Source organism: Nothobranchius furzeri, chromosome 3 (assembly GCF_043380555.1).
Source record: "Nothobranchius furzeri strain GRZ-AD chromosome 3, NfurGRZ-RIMD1, whole genome shotgun sequence".
Taxonomy (NCBI): Eukaryota; Metazoa; Chordata; class Actinopteri; order Cyprinodontiformes; family Nothobranchiidae; genus Nothobranchius; species Nothobranchius furzeri.
In genome coordinates this window covers 60,989,007-61,000,911 of record NC_091743.1, presented here as the reverse complement: position 1 = coordinate 61,000,911, position 11,905 = coordinate 60,989,007, and the positions used below count along the sequence as shown (strand labels likewise).

The 11,905-nt window shown below is 40.0% G+C and overlaps 1 protein-coding gene across 4 annotated transcripts in view; it reads left to right on the top strand.

Annotated features, from left to right (window-relative positions):
- LOC107385351 (guanine nucleotide-binding protein G(s) subunit alpha) overlaps positions 1–11,905 on the top strand; it is a 39,782-nt gene that overhangs the window by 7,693 nt on the left and 20,184 nt on the right. For 2 of the 4 annotated variants that reach the window (XM_015959180.3, XM_054752123.2), the window contains exons 1-2: positions 5,431–5,783; positions 8,123–8,195. In XM_015959180.3, the coding sequence (XP_015814666.1) occupies positions 5,645–5,783; positions 8,123–8,195 (212 nt within the window). In that variant the 5' untranslated portion in view covers positions 5,431–5,644. Of the gene's footprint in view, positions 1–5,430; positions 5,784–8,122; positions 8,196–11,905 lie in introns of those variants that run through there. The other 2 variants (XM_015959178.3, XM_015959181.3) reach the window with 2 other exon arrangements.

The following is an 11,905-nucleotide window of genomic DNA, read 5'->3' as shown; positions in this document are numbered from 1 at the left end:
AAATGTTTCCTATATAAGGAACCCAGCAAATTGCATCAAGTCACTAACTAGTGTCAGTGACTTTACAGCAATCCTCATAATAAGCAAGCATATAGCGACAGTGGAGAGGAAAACTCCCTTTTAACAGGAAGAAACCTGGAGAGAGGAAAACTCCCTTTTAACAGGAAGAAACCTGGAGAGAGGAAAACTCCCTTTTAACAGGAAGAAACCTGGAGAGAGGAAAACTCCCTTTTAACAGGAAGAAACCTCCAGAGAATCCTGGCTCAGTATAAGCAGCCATCCACCACGACTCACTGGGGATCGAGAAGACAGAGCAGACACACACACACACACACACACACACACACACACACACACACACACACACACACACACACACACACACACACACACACACACACACACACACACACACACACACACACACACACACACACACACACACACACACACACACACACACACACACACACACAGCAATGTGTCCATGGTTACACTGTGATTGCTTAGTAAATATTTTATTTGGCAAGAGATCAACTTTATTGTATTCATCCTAGTGAATCTATTGTTAAACGGGTAAACTAGTAGTAGCACATCCAACGTCAAGGAATCAAAAAGTTATTATCAGGAGAGGGAGAATGTTTAAGTGGTTAGCAGTAGTGTGCTAGATGATGGCCCCCTCCATGAGGCCACCACAGCTCAGCAGAACATCACCGTAGCTTCCTCTGGGGAGAAAAACACTTATGGGCCATTCCCATCTGTACCGGGTTGGCCCGGGCCGGGTAGCGTAGGTTGTTTACATATCTGGGTGGCCTGGTATTTTTCCGGGCCAACCAAGGCTCATTCTCAGCCCTCTTCTCGCGGGGGTCTGCTTCAGGCCGACCAGGGCCAACACACCCACTGCTGACAGCAAATTCACACCATCCATTAGAGCAAGCCTCTGATTGGTGGGTAGAATCAGCCCACATGGGCTTAAGACAAGGATGTGTGGAATCAACCGGGCCAGGCTGGGGCCGACTGGGGCCGACTGGGGCTACCCAGCCCGGGCCGACCCGGTACAGATGGGAATGGTCCATTAGAGAAAAAATAAAGTTAATAGCTGAAATTGCAGGAAATAATACAGTTAAAGAGCAGATTGTAGAAGAATGTAGTAGAGTGTGAAAAGTGGCCAGTGTATCCTCCAGCAGTCTAAGCCTATAGCACCATAACTACAGAGATAACTCTGGATAACCTAGACTTTTAGATGGAGGCATGTTGGAGGCAGGGCAAGGGAGAGCCATCTTTACCGGCTGTACACTCCACCTCCCTCTACTCCCCTACTTGTCCAGATCTAAGCTAACATCAGATTTTAACCATAAGCCCTATCAAATAAAAAATGTTTTGAGCCTATTCTTAAAAGTGGACAAGGTGTCTGCCTCACGGACTAAGACCGGGAGCTGGTTCCAAAGGACAGGAGCCTGATAACTATCTGCCTCCCATCCTAATTGTAGATATTCTGGGAACTACCAGTAAACCTGCAGTCTGGGAGCGAAGTGCTCGGTTAGGAACGTATGGAACAATCAGATCACTGATGAATGATGGAACTTGATTACTAAGAGCTTTGTATGTGAGAAGAAGGATCTTAAAATCTATTCTGAATTTAACAGGTAGCCAATGTAGGGACGCTAAGACAGGAGGAGAGATATGATCTCTCTTTTTAATTCTCATCAGAACTCTAGCTGCAGCATTTTGGACAAGCTGAAGACTTTTAACTACATTCTGTGGACTTCCTGAGAGTAATGAATTACAGTAATCCAGTCTTCATGTAATAAATGCATGAACTAGTTTTTCAGCATCACTCCTGGAAAGGATGCTTCTAATCTTAGCAATATTCCGAATGTAATCTGATGTATTTTTTTCCTTATGGTCTGATGTCTGAAGTCTTCAGATGTGCACAGTACTCTTGACTCTTAGCATCAACGTCATGGCAACAAGCTCCTCATTTCTGAGAGTAAATATCGAGACTTGTAGATATGTGCCTGATTTTAAAGCAGCTCTCCTAAGGTACACTGGCCGATGTTTATTCAAATTTGTTAGGCATTGGCCCAAATTACCGGCTGACTGACACATTGATCTGTTTCTATTGACAGGAAGTCGGTTTGTTCTTTGTAAAACTTTAACTTCCTACTTTGACTGTCAGGATTCATGAAACAAAAGTCTGATCATCAAAACAAGGAAATTTAACAAACTCTGGCATTTAGAATAAAAAACAAACAACTTTCTGATTTAGTCACACAAAGTTTGTAACAAAGAAACAGCAGAAGTCAGTGTTTAACTTGTTTCTTTTATTGGACTCATTAGTTCCTTCCTCTGTTGTCTGTTGAGGTTCATTAGGGAGCTTTAGATGTCATTGATGACCTTTATGTGTTTTGCCCTGAGCCTCTGGCTCCTGCCGCTTGACGCATTTATGAAGGGATTTGTGTGTGTGTGTGTGTGTGTGTGTGTGTGTGTGTGTGTGTGTGTGTGTGTGTGTGTGTGTGTGTGTGTGTGTGTGTGTGTGTGTGTGTGTGTGTGTGTGTGTGTGTGTGTGAGCTTGACTACTGTGTACAATTGGTGTTGGAGTCAGTGTTTACATGTGTGCATGTCATTATTACAAGGCAAACACCATTTAAGCATTGTCATCAGGTTTTATTGTGACGGGTTGGTAAAGTTCACTGATTCATTTTCCATGAACTCTGATTGGGAAGTGAAAAACATAGCCATATATGGCATTCCTCTACAAATCTGCACATTTGGTTGACATGGAAATTATTCAGATTTTGCTAGAAGATGTGTAAGGACTTGTGTGGAGCTCCAAACAGAAAACATTTTTATTTGACCCGTGTTTGTTTTTTATTTTAAATCTTATTTTAGAGGTTTTAGCACGTTGGTGTCTTCCACGTAACCTACCGGATTATACTTAGTTCTTGTTAATGTTTGTGGATATTTTCTGATAATTTAATGATTTTGGGGCGTTGATCCCCTCCCCTTTTGTACCTCTGCTTCATGAAGCTTCGGGCAATCATGTGACCCGACCCTTCTTCATCCACATGTGTCAAGTGGTAGCAAGGCACACATCAAAAGTCCTCCGATCTGAATTTCAAAGTAAAGGTGCAAGTTATTTACGTAAAGATTTGATTTTCTGTGGATTTTTGTTGTCTTTTCCTAAAATTCATGTTGCACTAAATATTTGCATTGTTATACTGGTGTGTTTTTCCAGACATTTTCAGTTGCACACTTTAAAAATGCATGAAAATCATGTATACAAAGGTCCATTATTATTATTTTTTGTTAAGTTTTTTTAATTATTAACTACATAAGAGGATTAGGGCAACTGAGAAGAATTCTGACTTTAATCGAAGAATTCTGACTTTTTTTCTCTGAATTATTAGTCAGAAATCTCCAAAAATGTCATAATTCTGAAATTAAAGTCAGAAATCTGAGAGTCATAATTCTCTTGTTTCTTTTCAGTGGCCCTAATCCTCTTCTGTAGCTAAATATTTAATATGTATATGTAGCCTAAATCATTTTATTCTGTAACCTATAAATATAGTGTAAACCTCCAAATCATCATGTGTTCAACCCATTATGAAACAAGTTTTTGTCACAAACAAGCTGATTTTATGTTAGTTTGATGCTACTGCTCTGAAGATAAATCTTCAACCTTATTTTTATATTGTCAACAATAAAACACACCAAATCATTATTTTATCTGCAGTAATTCATTAATTAAGCTTAATTTATATACAAGCAAAAAAAAAAAAGCAAGAAATTTGATTCAATGAAATTATGACATCCCCCACGCCTTCTCCGAAGGGGAAGGTGGGTCTCTCTCTCCCGTGGGACACCCACTTTCCCAGTTTCTGGCTAATACCTTGTGTCATGCTGTCAGGCTTTTCAAATCCAAGAGTTTCGCCATCTATTTTGTATCAGGAGATAGTTGTGGGAGACTATTTTCATGTTCAGACAGCATTAAAAAGTCAGAATGACCGATTTTTATCAGAAATAATATTTTGAAAATCGGTGATGCCACCAACACCGTCAATCTGTGATGATGGCTAGAGATACTAGGTGAAACGTGTCAGGTAAAACAATTTTTGACTAAATTGTGTAAACAAAGAACAAGAAAATGAATATTTAAATAATGTTTTTAGGGAATCACACCTTTAAATTTCCAATACCTTAAATGTAGCTTTCTTTTCTAAGTTCTGTTATAACTGTCCCAATGTCTTACCCACATGAGAGTTTGTACTTGTTCTATACTCCAGAAAATACATTTTAAAAGTAATTTTAACGTGAGCTTTTCGTTTGTACTTTATTGTGAAAGTTCCAACCGGAAACGGAATTAGTTGCCACAGAAAACTTGACCGCGGGTCTTCATTCCCAGGGTTCCGTGAGAGCCTTTTGCCCCACCCCACCTCTCCAGCGCTATCTAACTCAATGTACAATTCTCTGAAAGAAAAAAGAGGGGCAAAAATAATTCAGAGAAATACTGCAAAGGAGCGAGTCCCGCACAGGCGACCGGTTCTTCGGAGCAGCCGCGGCCCTTTTCGGCACCGGATGGGTGATTGAAAACACCGCGGTGTGTTCATGTATCATGCACATGTAACCACAACCTGCCGCACGGATTCAAAGGAGATACAAAAAGCCGAGAGACTTGACAGCGGACTGTATTTGCGCCAAACGGGGTAAATAGCGAAGGATTCCTACGAATATCACCTGGATATTGTTGCGTTACGGTGAAGGACATCCAGCTGCCGAAAGCCGCCGCCTCTGCTCGGCTGGAGAAGCTTTCCGATGTGAGGAGAAATACAAATCAACGTTACGGGAAGAAAGAGGACGAAGACGGGGCCTTTTCTCCTTTTTCTTTTTTATTAGGTCTGGATAAACCCTCCTGGGAAAAAACAAACACCATAATTCTGACAGAAGAAGCTAAAATAGAACATTATTAAAGAAAAGGTTGCTGACATCTGCCCTTCTTAAATCTATGTGAGGAGGAAGTATTTATATTTTATGTTTCAATTACCCCCTCACATCTTCAAATGTGTTTCAGGTGAACATTTTAAACACATTTAGAGAAAAAAGTCTAAAGGCGGTTGAGGAAAGCGGCTCCGGCTGTTTGTGGGGAAGGATTGAATGGCTGTGGGAGAAATCCGCTGAAGCTCCGAAGGAGACATTCGCTGAAAGCAATTAACGTCAAAGCCTAAAAAATACATGATAACAATATACATTTAAAATAAGCCTGCCTGGTGTTTGGATTTAAAACGAAATCCGGACTGTTCATTCATGTGCGGCGAGGAGCTGGAAATTTCACATCCTCTCATATCAGTGTTGATGACTTCATTGCGGATTTACAGTAGAAAAAAACAACAACACACACACAGTCATATTAACACGCTGAAGCGTGTGTGAGGGCGGCATCGCTACTCTGCACCTGAATCCCTGGCTGATAGTTTCCCAGTAAATAGCCTCATCCATAAACACCAATGTCACACATCTTGAGCCAGATGTTCCACTGGTGGTCCAGTTCAGGAATCTAGGATTCAGCATCCTCCCATCTTTTTACACCCAGGCATCCTTCCCTCCCCCCCACCCGAACCTCTCACTGGGAATTTTTTGGGAGAAGATGGGCTGTCTTGGGAATAGTAAAACCGAAGATCAGCGAAATGAGGAGAAAGCACAGAGAGAGGCCAACAAGAAGATAGAGAAGCAGCTCCAGAAAGACAAACAGGTCTACCGGGCCACTCACCGGCTGCTGCTATTGGGTAGGTGTAAAAGGAAAAAAAAACATAAATGTATTTTTAATTAATGTTGCAGCTATGTGAACTGACAGGAAGCTGCTGCACGACCACTTCCTCTGAGGCTTCAGCGGGTTATGCAGGAACACCATCAGTCCAGTCTGGTTAGAAATCTGCATTCAGGAGTCATTATGGAGCCTGAGTGCAGAACGTGTGAGAGTTAGGACACCACCATCTGTGTGAGTGTGTGTGTCTCAGACACCATGCAGAGGCTGGGAGGCCGGTCACAGGCACCTTCCCTGCTCGTTCCTCCTTTCCACACACTTGTGATCTGCTGTGTTTGTGTTCCCAGTGTGAATGGGATGCCTCCACTTTGGTGCGTTTTCATCCGACGCCACACATCAGTTTCAGGAGGATAAATATTCTCCGATCAGCCAAACAATGCAAAGTGATTTTAAACCTCACCGAGTGGAGTCTGCACGTTAAGGCCACCATCCTGTTAAACCTCAGAGTGCAAATTAGGATTATCATTAGGATTACTAGCATCCTCTTTATGCCTGTCTGGTTTATGTTAATCTGAAACTGATCCTAGATTTATGCACGCACACACATGCTCCATGTGTTTAGAGGTGCGCAGACCTCAAATTTTTAGCTCACTACACATTTTAGTCTATTTTTGTTCAGTTTAAGAAGTTTTGATTCATTTTTTTTAATATTCACTTTGCTTTTGAAAGCAGCTCTGGATTTAAATTTCTATCCTCTCAAAGTGGTTTCTATATTTGTAGTCCCATTTTCCTGATGTTGAGGGTCACAATATCAATTTTAGGTGTCACAGACAAAAAAGTAAGAAGAATCATGAATCAGATTAATCTTCCAGAACATGATAATTTTATTTGTTCCTTTTAGATTATAATTCCAGTTAGGTATGCACCTATGTGAAACTTTTAGGCCGATACCGATATCCGATTTTAAAATTGCTGTTATGGCCGATAACCAATATTTGCAGATACCGATATGTGTGTGTGTGTGTGTGTGTGTGTGTGTGTGTGTGTGTGTGTGTGTGTGTGTGTGTGTGTGTGTGTATACACCCTGACACTTATGCTTCTGAAATAATCAGATATTGTATAAACTGAAAATTATGCACGCTGAAATTTTAAATACATCGCTTTATTTCTGTATATATGTGTGTGTGTGTGTGTGTGTGTGTGTGTGTGTGTGTTATTATAAACACATACCACACACATTTAAGTTTCTGAGATGATTACCATCACTGTCAAACACACAAACGGAAACAAGATGGACAAAGTATTTATTGTTAAAATTGGCCCAGTTGTACTTATTGGACTAATACTGATATGTTAAAAAATACTAACATCAGCCAATACCGATATTATTGCCGAAATATCATGCATCCCGGATAAACACATCCTTAATTCCTGTCTTGTGAGTGCTGGTGTTCCACTGACCTGCATTGTTCCCAGAATTGGGAAAACTTTTTGGAAAGAAAAAAGTTTTCAGCTTGAAAAAAATATCTTGTATAATTTTCTTTGCTCAGTGTTACGGTGTCGGTACAGGATCTGCTCGGGTGAGGGATCGGCTCTGGGTCCTTCGACTGCCAGTGACGTCACATTACTGCAAATCTACTCGGCTTTCACACATACGTTTTGTTAATAAATTCTTGTTTGTTAACAAAAATGTTTTCTTTATAAAAGTAATTTGTTAATAAAACACCATATTATCTTTGTTTTGTAAAGAATGTGAAACAGCATAAAACCAACATCGGACTGACAAAAAAATAGAGCAGTTCTCATATGTGAAGCCATATCTGTTTGTATTAATGTGGAGTTCGTCTGTATATTTCCTTAGTTGTTATCTAAATACATTCTTTGACTCAAAATATTGCTTTGTGTCTTTCAATAAAGTTCTTATATTTTATTTTGCCCCATTTCATCAACATCAAGAGCTTTTGAGGGTCACCGTTTATCATTTGCTTGTATTTTACATTTCCTTTAGAAATTCAAACTTATTTTCTCCAAACACTGTTGATTTTTGGACTACAGGACTACAACCGCTAAAACTACGACCGCAGATTTGTTCTGACCAATCAAAATCATAACGTGATAACGTAACTTCCATAAGCTTCATGTTCAGCAGCCAATCAACTACTTTGACGTCATCGGCAGTCGAAGGACCCCAAGCCGATCCTGCACTCGAGCAGATCCTGTACCGACAACGTCAAAGTGCCACCAGAACTTCTTCCCTCATTGAGCCCAATTTTGGTGGATTTTTGTTTTGCTGTAAGTTTTCTTGTCTAACCCCCCACCCCCCCCACCCTTCTTCCTCTTGTTTTCTCTTTTCACTCCCAGGGGCTGGAGAATCTGGGAAAAGTACCATTGTGAAGCAGATGCGAATATTACACGTGAATGGCTTCAATGCAGAGTAAATATTACTGCTTTTTTATATTTTTATTTGGCATATTCTCACAAACTCAACACATTTATTCACTCAGTGAAGAAAGTTTATTTTTGGGGTCCGTGCACATTTTATTCACAAAAATTGCATTCAAATAATAAACATTTATTATATTAATATAAGGACACCTAACATGATGGACAGAAAACATCAGCCACTGTATCTGGGTCAGTCCGGTCAGTCCCCACATCCTCAATATTTGTTGTTCTTTTCTTCTCATCAAAAAAAAGGATGTTAGCAGTAGTACAGGCTAGCATTAGCAGTAGCTTGGCCATCTACTGAGACCAGCGTTTATATATTACTGACGTAGAAGTGGTTTGTGATATGTGAACTTAAGGTGGTGTGTCTCAGCTGATGATGCTTTATTGCAGCTTTTCTCAGAAGATACCATTTCTCCTTGGCTTCTACAACATTATTGATTTACACAGGACAGCAGGTTGGCGACGGCACAGGCTTTTGGTGTGGTACATTAGACCAGTGGTTCCCCGAAGTTGTGGTTGACACCCCACCAAGAGCTACACAAGGGGGTCTAGACAGTTTTCCAGAAATGAAAACAAAATTAAAAAACAATTGCTGAAGCTACTTTTCAAGCATATTTGTTACAGAAACTCAACTAAGTGGTCATAAATGATATTAGTTAATATGAGTGGAAGCGGTTTTCTTTATTTCCAGAAACATTTAGCTTTTTAAGCATGTTTGTGTGTCTTGGCAATTGCTCTTTGGTGGGTCTGAAGCTGACAGTTTGGAACAACAAGGTAAACACAGTTCTGGATTCTAGAACCCCTTTAAAGGAAATCCTTGTCTGAATCTGAGATGAAGCCAAGAGGAGGGAAAGCATTGTCTCGTGCTGTGCTGTCCTCTTTGACTGATATTTTCAGAGTAATTTTGAGACGTTACACAGAAAATATTCAGGTTTTAATAGACCCCCACACACACACACACACACACTCACAAACGCACACTTACCACCACCACCACCCTGGGTTCAAAACAGCCACACTGTCTTGTGGATTTCCTCCCAAGTTGGTGCAATGGAAACCAAAGTCACATTTTTCTATTCTTGGTCATCTGTTTCTTAGAAAGGCTCTTTGAGTTTGGAGCGTTATTATCTTATCATGTGCTTGGTAAACAGACCCATCTCATCCGGGTGCTCCAGTGCCATGAAAGCAGCGACTTCTCAGTTGTGTTTAAATTTTAGGGTTTGCTGCAATTTTGGGGGTGGGGGTTGTGTCAGGCCAGTAGCAGTCACAGGAAGGTGCTGATGGGTGACACAGTAATACAGGAGAGATGGGTGAGCCATACAGAATGGGTGAGGTGAGGTGAGCTTTAGTTCACTTTAGTTTTCATGCTGATTTCTCTTTTTATAAATAAAATTAGAAATTTGACCAGATCCTTTAACAGTAACTGAGAATGTTGGTGCACATCTACACCTAAACATGGTGTTAGATTCTGGTGCAGTGATCACAACAACAATAAAATGGACAATTGAACAGTTCTGTGCAAAAGTTTCAAACCACCTTTCTTTGTGTTAAAACCTCCAGACTTTCTATCATTATTTCTCTACACTTTCTTAAAGGAGTAATATGTTAGAATTTTACAATGAAATTATAAGAAAACTGTCTAATGTCTCAATCATGTTGAAAGAAGGTTACATTAAAACAGATTTCCTTGTCAGTCTGCTGGGGGGTTGTCTGATTTTCTTCTTTCAAAATAGTCAAACAGCAACAGTTACTGCTTACAACCAGCGAGCTTGTGAAGTTGCAGAGTCTGCGTTGAGCTAACTCAGCAGCACATCTGTAATTTGACACCAGCCGGCAAAAAGCTACAGATTGTTTAAAGAGTGGAAGCCAGTAAACAGGAGCAGCCAAGAAGTTATTTCTTCTAACCCTAAGAAGCCACAGCATCTTTTTGTTTTACTCTAGAATCAGGTAAAGCAGGCTAACGTTGAGCTAACAATGCTAACAGTAAACTAGAATCAAACAGTCATCTCTAAAAATATCTCAAGCTACAAGTGAATAATGAGTCAATCATGGCGTTTTACTTCCTTTAACAAGTCGTTCAGAACTAACAGCAAGACGGCGAACAACTCTAATGCCGGAGGCATACTGCCGTATTAAGTGTAGTAAGTGCTCCCTACCATAAACTGCTAACACCAGAAATGAAAGAAAGAAAGAAAACAATCTTTTATTTAACCTCTCAAGATAAAAATCACGAGGCACTTCACAAGAACAAAAATGAAAAAAGATAATAAAATATAATAAAAAATGACAATGTATTTATCTTCTTATTAACTTATGTTGTTATGACTCATCTTTGGTTGGCATCTGGATATTCTGGTTCTGATCCTTAACTGGAAACAGCCATGAAACTCACGGAATGAGAGTGAGAAAGTAGGAAGTCCCAATACAACTTTTTCATTTCTGATATGATACCGATATTGCAGCCTTCAGTATTGACAGATACAGATATCAATCTGATACGATATCAGCACAAATCATACATACTACCTATTTCATAGTGTGAAATGTATGAAAGGGTGATTTTACTCAATCTGAGAACAAGAGCCAATAACACTAAGTATGAAAAAATGACTATTTTTTAACCACTGGTTGCCAAAATGTGAACCTTAACGAACTGCTTATATCGGAGATTTTTGATGCAGTCTGATGTAATCTGATACGGTGTTTCTGGGCCGATATCGGAATGTGACATCTTACGAGAAAGTCACTTTTTGTTTAAAAAATGGACTTCAATAACGAAATTTGACCACAGGATGTCATTCGTACTTCATTCTTACGTCATGCACCTTTAAAGCCCTTTAGCTTTAGTCTTTGTTTATTTTGCCGCTCGTGTTGTGTCCACTCCTTGTAGTAAAATAGAAACAAATTGTAGAAAAATCAGGCTTTTAGAAATGAGATGAATTGTCTTTGATAAAGTGTCCATAAGTTTTCTGTTGTGTGTCGATACAACGCCAGGTTTTCCTTTGAGTTTAGGAGTCTTTTATGACTGGATGATTCATAGGTCAGAGCTAAGTGACTTAGCTAATTAAAAAGCGTTTCTCCGAAAATGGTCTCTGCATGCAAAAGGAGCAAAAAAAAATCTGTGAAAATCCAAAAAATATTTGGATATTCCATGATTTCCACCAAAATAACGTCAGATTTTTGGGTGCTTAGCAGAATTTTCACAAACACAATGCAATTCTTTAGCTCAGTGTGGAGATTAAGTCACTGAAGGCCTCCACTGTTACTTCCATCTGGGAAGTAGTAGTGAAGTTTTCTCAACCTCTTTGCTGCCGTGAAAGAACAAAACATAGAGCGAGCCATCGCTTTGTGATCGCCAACACCTCAGGCTCCAGTTGGTGCTCACCCATCTAAAAGTAGTTGAAACGAGAATATTCCTCCATGTTCTGCACTCAACTTTTACTTTTTATTTTTTTGGATTTATGTCATTGTCAAAATGTAGCCATGTTCTGCTGTTCTCATTTGTTGTCAGCATGGAGTTGCTCTTACTCAGCAAAATGCGAGTGTGCGTGCATCTGGAGCAGCCTTAACACTGATGTCAGGTATAATTTACCTCCAGGCGGATGAAGAGATCCAGGAGAATCGCGCAGCATTCACACTCAGGCCCTCTGGCACAAGGACCACACAAACACAACACCAGCTTACATTTGTCAAACT